Here is a 14,119-nt window from a genome sequence, read left to right on the forward strand (position 1 = left end):
CTAACTTTGTCTCGAAACCGCTCAACCTGAGCTGCTCCTCTGACAAACTTATTTGTGATCTTGACCACTCCAATGAAAATCTTAACATCTTCAACTCTTTTTGTCAGCACCACCATCTCCAACCCATACATCATAGTTTGTCTCGCTACCATCTTGGAAACCTTCCATTTCTCTCTCGCTGCTATCCTTCAGCCACAAATCACCCCGACACATGCCTAGCTAGACTACACCCTCCACATTTATCCAAGCTTTGGACCGGCACTAGAAGTACACTAGCCTGTGGCCCCCAAGTCAAGCTCAAGAAGTCCAAAGTCAATACAAGTGCAACCCTTTCAAGCCAAGAACCAAAGCTGTGTTTCAGACCATAAACTCATCCCTTTTGTGATATAAATGTAAAGTGATGAATCTCTGGTGTTGGTTTTCAAAACAGAGTTACAGTTCTTTTTTCTTTTGTCAATCTAAAGCTAAATTTGACCTCAAGAAAATTTGTTAATGAGGTCAGTATCATGTTCATATTTGTACAAAAGAACATGCACATATTTAATTTGCATATAAATCAGAGCACTACACAAGTTGTGTGAAGTTAAATATGAATGTTTTTCGATACATAAAATACACAATGCTCTGAGTGGCAGAAGTAATAAAAAACTTTATACTTCCTCTGCTCAAGTGGCACTGCAATAACTATCCCAGGCACTCCTCTCCTGGCTAGCCACCCTTATAAAACCTTTAACTGGATGACAGAGGCAGGCCAAGGCACATCCTCACTTCCTTAACTCCAAGGTGGTGTCCTTTTTGGCAGGCGGCCTGAAGCCCAGCTCATACGAGGCCAGCAATGCTGATTATTGTTCCCCATCATATGACTGAGACTTCTGCCAGTTACAGAGCAGATATGTTATGTTAAGAAATGATAATATTTTTGTACTGCCTGACAGCTCTGTTTTCATCCCATTCACTTGCAGAGCCACAAAGCACAGGTAAGCTGCACAGTCTGGGCCCCTGGCCTAGAAACATCTGAGGCATCTCCAGACCAAACAATGGCTGCTTTTGTTTCCTACATCTGCTTTTCTGGACAGACATTCATTTATATCCTTTCTCTTTCCTTTTATGTGGAACTTTGATTCTTGTGTTTGTAGCTAGTGCTATATTTGTTTAATTCTCTGACATTGTCTGTGGCAAAGTACTGAGGCATCAAACTGAGTGATATTTTAACTGTAAGTGGCTCAGCAAATATTAACAGCTGTGTCTGACTTGATGTCATGTCTCTTCCTTGTTAGCTTTCCTGGTTCTTCTGAGGATACACATAAGGAATCAGTCAGACATACAGTTGTTAGTCCTCTATTTTCCTGAAGAAAAAAAAATGCTTCAGCTGAATCCAAACTAGGTTGCCAAGGGTAGAAACTGGTTGGCAGAATCAGACACTGCCTATGCAAGGAAGTTGCTTGCTCAGCTCAGTCTACAGGAGAATCAATAACAACAAACCTCTTTTCTAAGACATATTTTACATAAAGCATTGTAATGCGACACAGATGTGAAAACCCATAGGTGGGCAAAGAACATAATAATTTGAAGACTCCAGCTGCCATTCACACTCCCACATGATGAATGGGTTTTTGTCTCTCTGGTGGTACTCTTTGATTAAAATGATAGCAGAAAACTCTCCATCCACGATACTGCAGAATTACTGCAGTAGGTGGCCAGTTAACTATTTCGTTTTTTTAAGGTGATGAAGGCAGCAACAGAACTTTTTAATACCAACTGTCAGATTTAACAAAGACTGCGCAAATGCAAGCTCAGCTCCAATAATTAATACTGCTCTTTCATTAAGATATTTTTAAAAAAATCACACACACAAGGAATGACCGTTTAATAGCCTTACTAGTAGTACGGATCAAGTTTCAAAAACATGCTTGATCCTGCTCTTCCCATTTATACAATGTTCTAGCAATTTTTTGTACTTCTTGGTAACAATTTCAAAACTTGTCTGCTATCATCTGATATGATTTGGGAATACTAATACTTGGGAATAACACTGGTATCGAATGTAGCGAGGGACCAAGACTTTTGTTCCGTGTATTGACTATTTCACCAGTACTGTCTAACCATATTCAGTAAAGGCATGCAAGTATCGAAGGATGATGGTGCTAGGATTGCTAATGTTTATCAAGTTAAAAAATATTAGACCTTTTAATTGAAATTAGCTGCTAGGAATATATACTGCTGTGGACACTGAAACATCACAGGGTTGACCAGCTGAAGATTGAGGTTTTAGCCTCTTTAGCCAAACACTCAAAAAAGTGAATTTGGGTGGTTGTTACATTTACAAGAGTCTAAATTGTAATTTGATTAGTGCTGTCAGCGTTAATCTCGTTAAAATGACTTTAACGCCATAACTGCATTAATGTGGCAAATCTCCGTTAATGAGTTATCACGGATCGCCCTGTGCGTGGGGCTGCACGGCGTCAACATGTTAGCGCGGTTAGCTCGTTAATGCTAAAATAAAGCAGTTTAATCGCGTGGAAATCCTTTCTATGATTTATTTAATGCTTATTTTTTTTGAGTGCACCTAGTCAACACAAATTTACCTGCCTCCAAAAAGTCACATAGGCATGTTGCTTTTTACTAGTTATTGTTATTATTATTGTTGTTGTTATTTTACTAGTTGCAGTGGCCATCTTTCACAGCTCACTGAGCTCAGATGACCATTCTAATAATAAAGACTTGCTGGCAAAGACTGTGCAGTACACTATATTATATTATCCTTATACAGAAGCTCCTCATTCATTTAATTGTGAGGCAATTCTGTAGTTTTGGCAGTACTGATGATCATACAGTTGGGATTTCCAAATGCCCTTTAATCTAGTATCTCTTGTGGGTTTTATAGGAACATCATCCCTGACACTTCTCTGGCATTAATAGGCATTAATAGGAAGGATTTTGCAAGCCTATTTTTTGAGTAAAGAACACACTGGACTACGTGATCATTTTTGGCCTGCCTTTACATGTTGCCATTAGGAAAACAGGAGATGTATCCAAGGCAACAGCTGAACAATCAGCCCCATAACCATAGTGCCAATAAAGAAAAAAGGGCAGAAAGGACAGGAAAAGCCCCACCAACACCTGTTAGGACACACCTTGGGGCTCAGCAAATTCCTCCCAAGACCCTCACATCATAACACAACAAACTACTCTGTTTCTACACTTGTTGCCCAGTCTGAATCACAATGTTTTGTCTAATGTATGTAAATGCATGTTTTAGTCATAGATTTTTTTTTTTAGGCAGCCAGCATTATCAGTGTTAAGATGGACATTTATAACTCAGGTTCAGCAAAAAACAAGGAAAAAAAACAAAAGAAAATAACACTTTAATAACACTTCATTCAGTGCAAGGCAAGAATACCTGAAGAAGATAATAAAGGAGAGAAAGCACAGGGTAGCTCCTTCTTGTCCCATTTCTGCAAGTCTACCCATCCCTTTTCTGAATAAGGCAATCTATTTGCCAGCAGGAGAGAAGAATTGAACAATCATTTTAAAAAACAAGGCCAATCGGAGAGGCACTCATCTGTTGTCATTTGTTGCCAGATAAACAGACCAAAACTGGCAGGACTAGATATATTATCAATCTTTTTTGTGACTCCCTACTAGCCCCTGCGGTCTGAGTGTACTTTGGGGCTGCCAGCTACTGTCACTCCTTCTGAAAATTCAAGAAATGTGAAAACCAGAGAGCTGTGGATGATTAACTTTTCATAAAGAAAGCATATGAAATGATTGGCAGTATACCAAGTACTCATGATTCAGAACCTTGCATTTAATACTCCAGTGTCTGGCAGGAGTCTGAGGCTGACACAGGAATTTGACAACCTTAAAAATAGTACAGTGATGACTGTATGGTTCATCAAAAATTCAATAGTTTTTCCAAAATGGACAAGCATGCTGTGCTGTCCTTTTTTGGATTTCTTTGTATTCTCATCTTGCCTTCAAGTGGCTTTCACGAAATGTAAATACCGGCAGAAATCAAACAGTTTTCACTTAAAATGTGTCCACAATGTGATTAAGATGGGTCAAAGGTATGTCTAAAAGTAAAATTTAACACCTCAGAGTTGTTTAGAGTAAGTACACCACAAGGGTGGCAGCAGCAGCTTCTCTTTGCTACGTTGGATTAAATCCAGTCTAATGACTGAGCAAGTGATGTGGATGAATGTGCTAGAATAACAAGGTGGCTGGGTGAACTCCCCTCGGGGGGCACTCCATGGCTTGGTCAAAAGCCAAGGAGAACTGTGAGCTGGAGTTGAGGAATCTAACCTCCACACAGGAATTTGCATGACTTTGCAGAGTGATCTAGGTTAACGCAGTGGACCAAGGTTCCTTTTTTAGAGCGCTTCACCTGCCTAATTTCAGAAACGATGCTTTAGCCTTCATCCAATCAGTTATACTGGAAGTAACTCATTAATGTCATAGAGTATTAACTGTATGAATTATATTTAGTTTCACTTTTCAACTTCACTTAAATATTTTGCCTTTATGAGAGAATAAGACATAAATGTGCACAGTACCAGATGATGATGATGTTGATTACAGTCCAAGCCTCACTTTTGCTTTTTATTCACTTTGAATTATATAAAACAAACAAACAAAAAAAAAAACCTCGAAACTTCACACATCTTAAATATGCATTGCTGTATGGAACTGTTTCCAGCAAGCAAGTGCCCCATATGGGGCAGACATGCTACAATGGTCCAGAGATGTGTAAACCTGGCAGTTCCAAAACATACACAACTCTGCTGCCAAGAACTGGATTATCTCAAGCAGGTTTCTGTACAAACGCAGCACCGAATGCTTTCATGATCTCTGCAACCTTTCCCTGAGAACGCACTGGGTTATGACCAATGACAAGAGACAGGTGCAGCCAATTAATACACAGTGACATACTGTCTGCAGCTTGGTCAGGATAATTAGTGTCTGATGTCTCATTTAAGGTAAACTGTCCACAAGGCTAGGGGAATGCTTTCTTAAGGTGTTTTAAATACTGAAAAGATGTTTGAAATGTGGAAAGAGAAACAGACCCAATGTGGCAGAAGACCAACAGATGAAGAATAGAACTACAGGGGCCGGTTAATTCATTAGTTAGTCAATCAACGGAAAGCGAGTCAGCAACTCTTTTAAAAAATGATTAATCTTTGTAGTCGTTTTTGAACTAAAACCTTCTCCAACACGAAGATTTGGTTTTCCTCTGTTTTATATTAACGTAAACTGACTCTCCCACAAACATTTACACTCAGGTTTTGGAAAATTGTGGTAACATTTTATAGACTAAACAACTCAACGAATTAAGAAGACATTCAGAAGATTAAAACACACACAGCTTTGATTAGAGCACATGGCAGAGTGCCAGAGGGAACAGAGATTTTTCTTTTCTCTCGAGGAGTTTGACACTATGATAACTTGAAATTATATATTATATACAAATTCACTGGTTCCACCTCCTCAGATGAGAATATCTCCTGGTTTTCTTTTATGATGTTAAAATTTCTTTGGGCTGGGAATGTTTGAAAGGAACATTAAACATTAATTTACAGCCAATATAATATACTGATATTGGCATACTCTTATACTGGCTGTAAAACGTTCTTTTTGTAATATAGTACAACACTCAAAAAAGATGCTTGGGTAGCTTTAGAAATAGTGTCATTAAACAGACTGTCCTACAGAATGGTTTCAACTTATTTCTTTAAAACACACTTAGTATTGTCTGCAGCACATGTAGGAGAGTTGCATCACAGTGGAGCAGACAGTAATGCAAAGTCAAGCACAATAAGATGTTAGCTGGTTCGGGATGCAAAGTTAATGAACAATGACCCTCATAGCTTTTCATAAACATATGGGAAAAGCAGAGTATATATATTAAACAAAAAACAGTCAATGTGCTGATGAATACATTTTTTACTACCCTAAAACTGTTGCTGGCATTGGGCCCCAAAATCCAGTATTCTTACACTCTAAAGAAGAAAATCTATATCATAATCAATATTGAAAAGTCACTGTAAATCAGATACTGGATCCTTTATTTTCCTACATTTATTCACACCTAAATACATTTCTATGTATCATATGTATACACACAAGTCCCCACCAAATGTAATTTTAATTAGAATATTCTACAGATCACATGAAAATGAAAATCTGGAAGACATACTGAATTAAAAAAAAAAAAAAAGTCATTCCATCTGTATTATTAAGTCACCAAATCACATAAGTGATAACAAGTGGAATAAATAACAGGATGTGCTGTTCTGTCATTATCTTCAGCCTGCTGTAACTAAAAAGCCATTACCAGAAACAGCAGAGGGAGCCAGGCCATGCTGGCAGAAGCAGCTCACCCTGTGTCCCACAGCCATATGGAAGCATTTTGCTTCCCCAGTCATGCCCCGTCGGGTTTAACAAAAGTGGCGACTACCACATACACTGCTTTTGGGACTTCATTCCGTAGTGTCTTTTATAAAGCACCCCCACCCTCCCACCTCAAGACAAAGAGGCCTACTTGAAAGAGCAAAGCCGCTTGATCAATAGTAACATAAAGGGAGTGTCAAACTGTAAAGGCTTAAAGAGAGGTACCAACAACATCGACTACACAAGAAGTTAAGGCAAACTCTGGGAGAAATGAAGGTGTTTTGATCAATTGTGTCCTTAGTTTTAATGTTGTAAAACAAACAGGTAAAGCATTATCTGGAAACTGAATGCTGAATATGAACAAGTCCAAGCATTTTGCAATGACGGAATATTGCAGTGGAATATCATCTGGCTCCTGGAAAGCAACTTAAGATAGTTTTTACATCAAGTCAAAACTATTTTGGATTCATGCACGCTCCTAATTTCATGGTTTTCTCAGCAATAGGGGGGGCTTTGTAAAATTTACTCCGTAAGTCACTACAAACCTGTATATCTCTCTCTCACATACTCACACTCACACACATAGCAAGTACAAAGGAATTAAATGAAAGACCAAATAGCAGAAGTCATGCAGCAGTGAAGGCCATCAGACAGAATGGAGATTAGTGACTGCTGTTAACATCCTGCCTCTTTTTTCCCAGGTGACTAGATAGCAGTTGGTGTTCTTCCTTGCGGACAAAGTAGCTGAAAGCCCAAAGCAAAGCAACAGTGGGAGAGCAAGCTCACCCTGCAACAATGCCCTCTTTGTCCTGTACTAACACTGTACCTACCAGCCTGCTCTTTGATTCCCTGCCAAGACAAACCACTGTGTTGGGTTACAGTTCTTGTAGCAAAACAATCTGCGCTTGTGTTTAATATACTGCAGTCTGCCTGCATTGGGCTGGCTGTCAGTCAGGGCACGCACACACGCACACAAACACACACACACACACACACACACACACCTGACTGGGGGCCCACTCTTTATCCTATTAGCACTAATGAGAGAGGGGTATGTTGATTATGTGTGCTGAGAGCTACCTGTTAAGAGGATATTGTGGAGAGATAACTGTTAAATCACTCTCTCCATTCTCCACAGGTCATTTTCATCCAAATATTATCACACACACCATCACTCTCACCTCCATTGCGCTCACACTGCTGGCTTGGACAGACGTGCTGTTTACCGCTAAGTAAGCAATTCGTGTTGTATGCCAATTTTCCTGCTTCAAAGAGCAGAGTCCTGATGTTGGTCCAGTGAGAAACAACTGAGATGTGCAAGCTTTGGTGCGTGTGTGTGTGTGCATGTGTTTGTGAGAATGTATCAAAGTAAGTGGGTGTGTATTGACAGAGCTGGAGGTAATGTAAAGAAAAACAGGTTAGACTCCACTTCATTGGGTGAGAACTAAATAAATCATTTTGGGGAAAAAGTAGGAGAACTGGAGATAAGGACTTCCAGTAGACAATTCTTCTTGAAAAGCCACTGCAAGTTTAGTGTTCTTGTCACAAGGAGGCTTTGAAATCAGTTGTTTAATGTCTCTTTGGCTCTGAAGAAAGTTTTGTAACAAGTGAAAAAAACTTATCAGTTATACAATATTGGGTATTCTAAGTTTGGGCTTGTTTTTAAAGTTTAAATGTGAAGTTAGCTGTATCATGGGAAATTGAGGATCTAGTGGTTTGTTTGGAGCTTTTCAAATACTATTGACTAGGACTTTTTGGTATGAAATTTCAGAATTCTGACCTCAAAGTTTTCCACGGCAAATGTAAAGAATCAAAATAGCTGTGAGCAGGAACTTTCTTAAGTTCATCCACTGCTACTCATGAAATCAGGGTGCATGATTTTAGTCTTAGTTTCTCAATAAGAACTTCAAACTTCCATCATACTTCTTCAAGCAGGATGTCTAAAATGTATGGCTTCCAGGTTATATCTAACAGCATAGGAGCAGGAAGATTCTTCAGTCTCTGCTACTTTGATTTAGACCATTCTTTTTAGTTTGTCTTGTGAATCGACCAACTTCAAATTTCCAATAAAAATTCATAGAGTATTCCTTAAATAGGAGCAGTTTTTCCATAGCTTCAGTTTCTCTCCCTTCATAAAAACTGTATGAGGAGGATTCTTCTTTATATCTCGTGTGTGAACTTCACTAATGCTTCTAGTTATGGCTGCAAATGTTCTGACAGACACACAGCTATATCCTACAGCTGTCAGGTTTGTGTTAGGACTCTGCAAACTGAAACCACTAAAGTGGACGTTTGGAAATATTTATGGTGCCTTTTGTAAACAAATGGAATTATACAATTCCACTACCAGGATATAGCCATACCCCATGACATGTATTCACTATGCTAATGTGGAATGAAAGTTATCCAGATTAAAAATCCAAACATTTGGCATTAACCAGTCAGAGTGACCCACCCTCAAAAAACCCTCGAAGACAAATGCAAACAAAGAGTCACACTTTTAAAACACAAAAAGATCCTGAATTAGCTCAAACAGTCAAATGAATACCTTTGCATTCAAGCATCAAATCAAACTATCAAAAAACTTCACACACAGATTTATTGACATTTAATGTATAACAGCTGGTTCAGGGCTGACACTTATTTTTTTTAAGTATTTAACTGCATCGTTTTTTGATCCATCATCTTTTTTTGGTCCTCAACCACTTCTCCTTTTTGAGAGGAAAGGTGGTTGAGAGGTGATTTAACATTATGCGTAGGAAGAGGCAAGCAGACATAGTGTGCCTTCTTGAGAAAGAGAGAAAGCACTGCCTCTATTTGTTTGTGGTCCACACCTGCTCTCATGGCCACAGTGTAAAAGCTTATAGGCGATTATAAGAGAGCTGCGCATCATTCAAAAATACTGTTTTCTACTCCTGCTGGCCAAAACAACCCTCAGGTCACAACAGCTCCTAGTGGGCAGCCCACTGAAGCTCTTGTCTAAATATGGTCACTCTTGACACTGGAAGATCAAGAAAGAGATTACCATGAAGCTAAACTACAGAGGAGGCTGTGCCTGTCTTTTATATATATTCTGGAGCAATGTTCTTTGGACAGACAAGGTAAAAGTGGAGATTATTTTTGTCAAAAAACAAGCACAGCATATCAGCACAAACACCTCACACCAACTGTCAAGCAGGATGGGGGAGGCCTGATGATATATACTTGTTTTGCAGCTAGAGGATTTGGGCACCTAACAATCACTGAGTAAACCATAAACTCCTCTGTATACTAACACACTTTAATGTCAAATGCGAGGCCATCTGTCGACAGTTAAAGCTTTGCTGAAACTGGGTCATGCAACGGGACAGTGATCCCCATCACAGCCGCAAATCTACAACAGAATGGCTGAAAAAAAAGAGAAAAGAATCAAGGTGTTGCAATGGCCCAGCAAAGTCCAGACCTCAATCTGACTGAAATGCTGTGACTGGATCTTAAGAAAACTGTGCATAAACGAATGTTTGCAAACCTCAATGAAGTGAAGCAATGTTGAGAAGAGTGGGCCAAAATTCCTCCACAACGATGTGAGAGATTGATAGGGTCAAACACAAAACAATTATTTCCAGTGAATGCTACTAAAGCTATGATCGGGTGTACTTACTATTTCATCAGACTACACTGGGTCCTGTAAAAATGTATTGTGATAACGTATTTTTAATTGAACTCATTTCAAGCCAAAGCTTCAAATATTCTCTGGATTCAGCTTTTGAAACTGGATAAATCACTACACATGAATAAAAATAACCAAGTTGGCCCCGTAACTTATTTTTCATAACTAATTGGGCTTACTTTTATCTAAAAATCTAATAAAGATTAAGGTTCCCCATCTATTTCAGGTTGGAAATCTATCACATTAGAATGCTTAAATACATCTGAGGAATATTTTAAATAAATCCAGTTAAGATATGCCTGTTAAAGATAAATGCTTTGCTACTAATGACTTAAAAGGGGTATCTATTATGCATTTTCTTATGCATTTTCTTATCTTCTGTGACATATATATTGTTTCAAATGGTGGATGCTCAAATTAAACATGACTAAAGTTTCAAATAGTGATGTCAAGGTATGAACCGCTCTGCCCTATGAGCCTCAAGTGCTTCAGTCTGGAGCTCAAGAGCCCCAAAAACCTTCTTTCCGGTACAGTGAGCAAATCAGCATCAAAGTGGCTGTAAGGCTGGCACTAAAGGATGACAATCTAAAATAGCTCAGGAACAAGTAACACCAAATCTAAATTTTTAAATATACATTAATTTGTACAACAAAGTCCTCCAGCAATCCAACCACAACTGCATCAGAGAAACCGCCAGACAAAACATGACTGTTCAAGAGGATTTGCTGCTGCAGAGAGGCACTAATTAATACGAGCTAATGATTGTTTCTACTGTGTCTAGGCCACTGAGCTGTTAAAATATTATACAAATCCTTCTCATCTCTCTTGAATTTGTTCTTGTTGTCATGAAATTTCAAGATTAGGTCAAGGTGGAACTAAAACAACGACATTTTTCTTGTAAAGATGCTAAAGGTTTACCATTTCCTGCTTCTCATGAACTGAAATTTGGTGCTTTTATTTATCACATCTGAATGAAATTTGAAATTTGTGGGTTTCAAATTGTTGTTTATCATTGTGTTGCACTGCTATGTCTTTAGGAATCTCAGACTAACAATTACCTAATTGAAAAAAGAAAAAAAATATGCAGCTATGAACACTGAAAAGTAACAATTTGTCTCTTGGACTTACTAAATATTTTCCTTGTCAGGAAAATAAAAGTTATATTAACAATCATTAAATAGGTAAGGTTTAGCATCGTCTATATATTACATAGTCCAATAGCTCCCCCACCAGGATGTCACACCACATTACAAGTTCAACAACAACCATAAGACGCTGCTGAAAAACTATGAAATACTATTTTTTTGTTTTTAGCAGCCATGTCATTTTAACTACACACAACAGTTTTTAGTGGTAACATTTTTCAAAATACATAATTTCAGAAAGATCAGTATGCTGTAGCTACATTTTAAATTTTTCTAGTAGTTCAGGTTAATTTATTGCAGCAGGGTTGCAAACAAACAAACAAACAAACAAGAAAAAAAAAAACATACCTGCGGCTCATCTTTTTTTCTTGCTCCTCTTCAGTGGGCTCTGTCACTTTCTCTCCACCCTTTTCCTTCTTTAGCTTTTTACTTATGAGCTCTCTGATCTTCTCTTTCTTCTCCGAGTCATATTCCTCATCTGTGTCCATGTCATCCTCAACATCACCCTCAGCCTCGTCACCTGACTGGAGAAACATATCAAACATTTAATGTTGATACTTCGCCTCTGAGAGGAAATGGAGGAAAATCTAAAAGACTTACCAAAGCTGCATCACCAGATGCAGATGCTTTTTTTTTCTTACCCCTGTGAGCAGAGCCAACATAGGTTCAGACTTTTTAATAATTCAAATTTAAAAAGGAAATTAAAATAGATTAATAACTATTAATGAATTACTTATCAACTGCTGGAACAGAGCTCAGTCTGGGATCATCTTTCAAAAGGTCATGGCTGCTTTTGCTTTTTCCCTTGAATGTCTATTAAAAAAAAAGAAAAGAAACGAAACGAAAAGAAAAGAAAAGAAAAGAAAAGAAAAGAAAAGAAAAATGCCCAGACAACAGTTATTTACATGTCTATGTCCTTTTTGAAATGTCTTAATATTTCTAATATACACCTAGTTGTGATGTGTGAGTGGCATAAGAGTAAATGTCAGAGGTGCCCACATATAATGGCTTTATGATCCAGTACCTGGCTGACTTGATTCACCATCTCCTCATCTTCTTCAGCTTCCTCTCCAAATGATAAAAGACTGAAATTCCTGCAAAACACACCAACATGGGTGATTGCAGGGAAATAACATACTGTTATAAATCTTTATCAATAACATTATTGGCACTAAAAATACATTAAACATGTAGCAAACAGAAATGAGGACCTATTAAACTTTTTACCTCTAGTTCAGCCTATCATTCAGGTTCTTCAAAGAGAAGAACGGGAAGTGTTGCGATCTAGGCTAACAGTATGAGGCCAAATATACTGGACCAAACCTGCTAATCTTTGCATTCAGGTGTTTTCAGTCACATTGCCACAGGTGTATGTAAGCCATGCAGTCTGCCTTCACAACATTTGTGAAAGAATGGGTTGCTCTAAAGAGCTCCCTGACATGGAGCTGTAGACCTGTATTAGGATCAGCAAGTTAGTTTGTGAAATTTCTTCCATCCAAGATATTCCATGATTAATTATAAGTGGCATGATTGCAAAGAGGAAGGCTTTAGGAATCACAGTAACTCAGTCGCAGCGTGGCAGACCATAAAAAGTTACTGAGATGCTGAGGCACAGTGCATGTAATCATCAATGCTCTGCTGATCTAGAAACTGCAGCCTCACATCAGCACAATTATGACATGCTACTAGCTTCGTGGCATGGGTTTCAATGGCCGATCAGCTCCTGTAGGTGTAATGTGTAAGTTGCCAGGCACTTTTGTCCATATTGTATATAAACCAGGGCCAAAGTTTCAAATAATAATAATAATAATAATGATAATAATAATAATGAGGCTAGCACAGGTACAATTATTCCCTAGGAGCCAAGAGACCAAAAGCAGAGGTTTAATACTGACCTAAACAATCTGTGTGAAGAAATTTTTTTCTAATAGTTTAACACCAACATATACACAAAACAACAAAGATCTGGGATAACAGCACATACACCAATCAGGCATTATAGCCAACTGCCTAATATTTTGTTGGTCCCTCTGTGTTGGCCCCTGACTTCACAAGACTCCTGAAGGTGTGCTATGGTATCTGGCACAAAGATGCAAGCAACAGATCCTTTAAGTAGAATTTGGATGCCAAGTCAACACTTAAAAAATCATTGTTGCGCCTGTTGTCCTCAAACCATTGCTGAAAAATGAAAGAGGCCTGATGGTAGGTACAGGTAAATGATGCACATCCACATAATTCATCAGACCAGGCCACCTTCTTCCACTGCTCTGTAGTTCAATACTGATGCTTGGTACTTTCTGTGGTGGACAGGGGTCAGCATGGGCATGCTAACTGGACTGTGCCTATGCATACACAACAATGTAATGTACTGTGTATTCTGATTCTATCAGAAACAGCAATACATTTTTGGCAGTTTGAGCTACAGTATCTAGATTGTTGGATTGAAACACGGGCCAAATGTCCCTCCCCAGGCGCCTCAACGAGCCTTGGCCGCCAATGACACTGACCACTGCATATCTTTCCTGCTTATAACATCAATTGGGGGAAAAAGTTAATTTTCTGTCTAACATATCTCACCTACTAACATGTGCCATGATGAAGAGATAATCAGTGTGACCACCAGTGACCAGTATGAGAAGCATAAACAGCAGCTACAGTGGACACTTTCATTGTTTTTAAACACTCGATTTCACTTCAGAATAACTTTGTGGTCTATGACCTCTGTAGTCTTCTGGTAGGTGCTAAGCTAAAGGAGCAACAACACCGGGGGTAGCTAAAAAAGTTGGCATATAGAATGGGTTGCCTTAAAGGTTTAACCTGTTTTACATAGATGATGAAGTATAGACCAAGGCTCAGTATAAGACTCAGTATAAGACAAATGAGTACTGTGAATCATACAAAGCTACTCTAGTAAAGTACAAGAAAATATCTATATATA

General features: G+C 38.5%; 1 protein-coding gene across 1 annotated transcript in view; it reads right to left on the reverse strand.

Moving 5' to 3' along the window:
- Positions 1 to 14,119, reverse strand: part of cwc27 (CWC27 spliceosome associated cyclophilin) — a 30,835-nt gene that overhangs the window by 14,669 nt on the left and 2,047 nt on the right. Inside the window, exons 7-10 of the mRNA XM_013277541.1 lie at positions 12,206 to 12,275; positions 11,915 to 11,994; positions 11,782 to 11,824; positions 11,530 to 11,705 (exon numbers count right to left, since the gene is read on the reverse strand). Of these exons, the coding sequence (XP_013132995.1) occupies positions 11,530 to 11,705; positions 11,782 to 11,824; positions 11,915 to 11,994; positions 12,206 to 12,275 (369 nt within the window). The remainder of the gene's footprint in view (positions 1 to 11,529; positions 11,706 to 11,781; positions 11,825 to 11,914; positions 11,995 to 12,205; positions 12,276 to 14,119) is intronic.

The sequence above is a fragment of the Oreochromis niloticus genome, linkage group LG7, assembly GCF_001858045.2.
Source record: "Oreochromis niloticus isolate F11D_XX linkage group LG7, O_niloticus_UMD_NMBU, whole genome shotgun sequence".
Classification (NCBI taxonomy): domain Eukaryota; kingdom Metazoa; phylum Chordata; class Actinopteri; order Cichliformes; family Cichlidae; genus Oreochromis; species Oreochromis niloticus.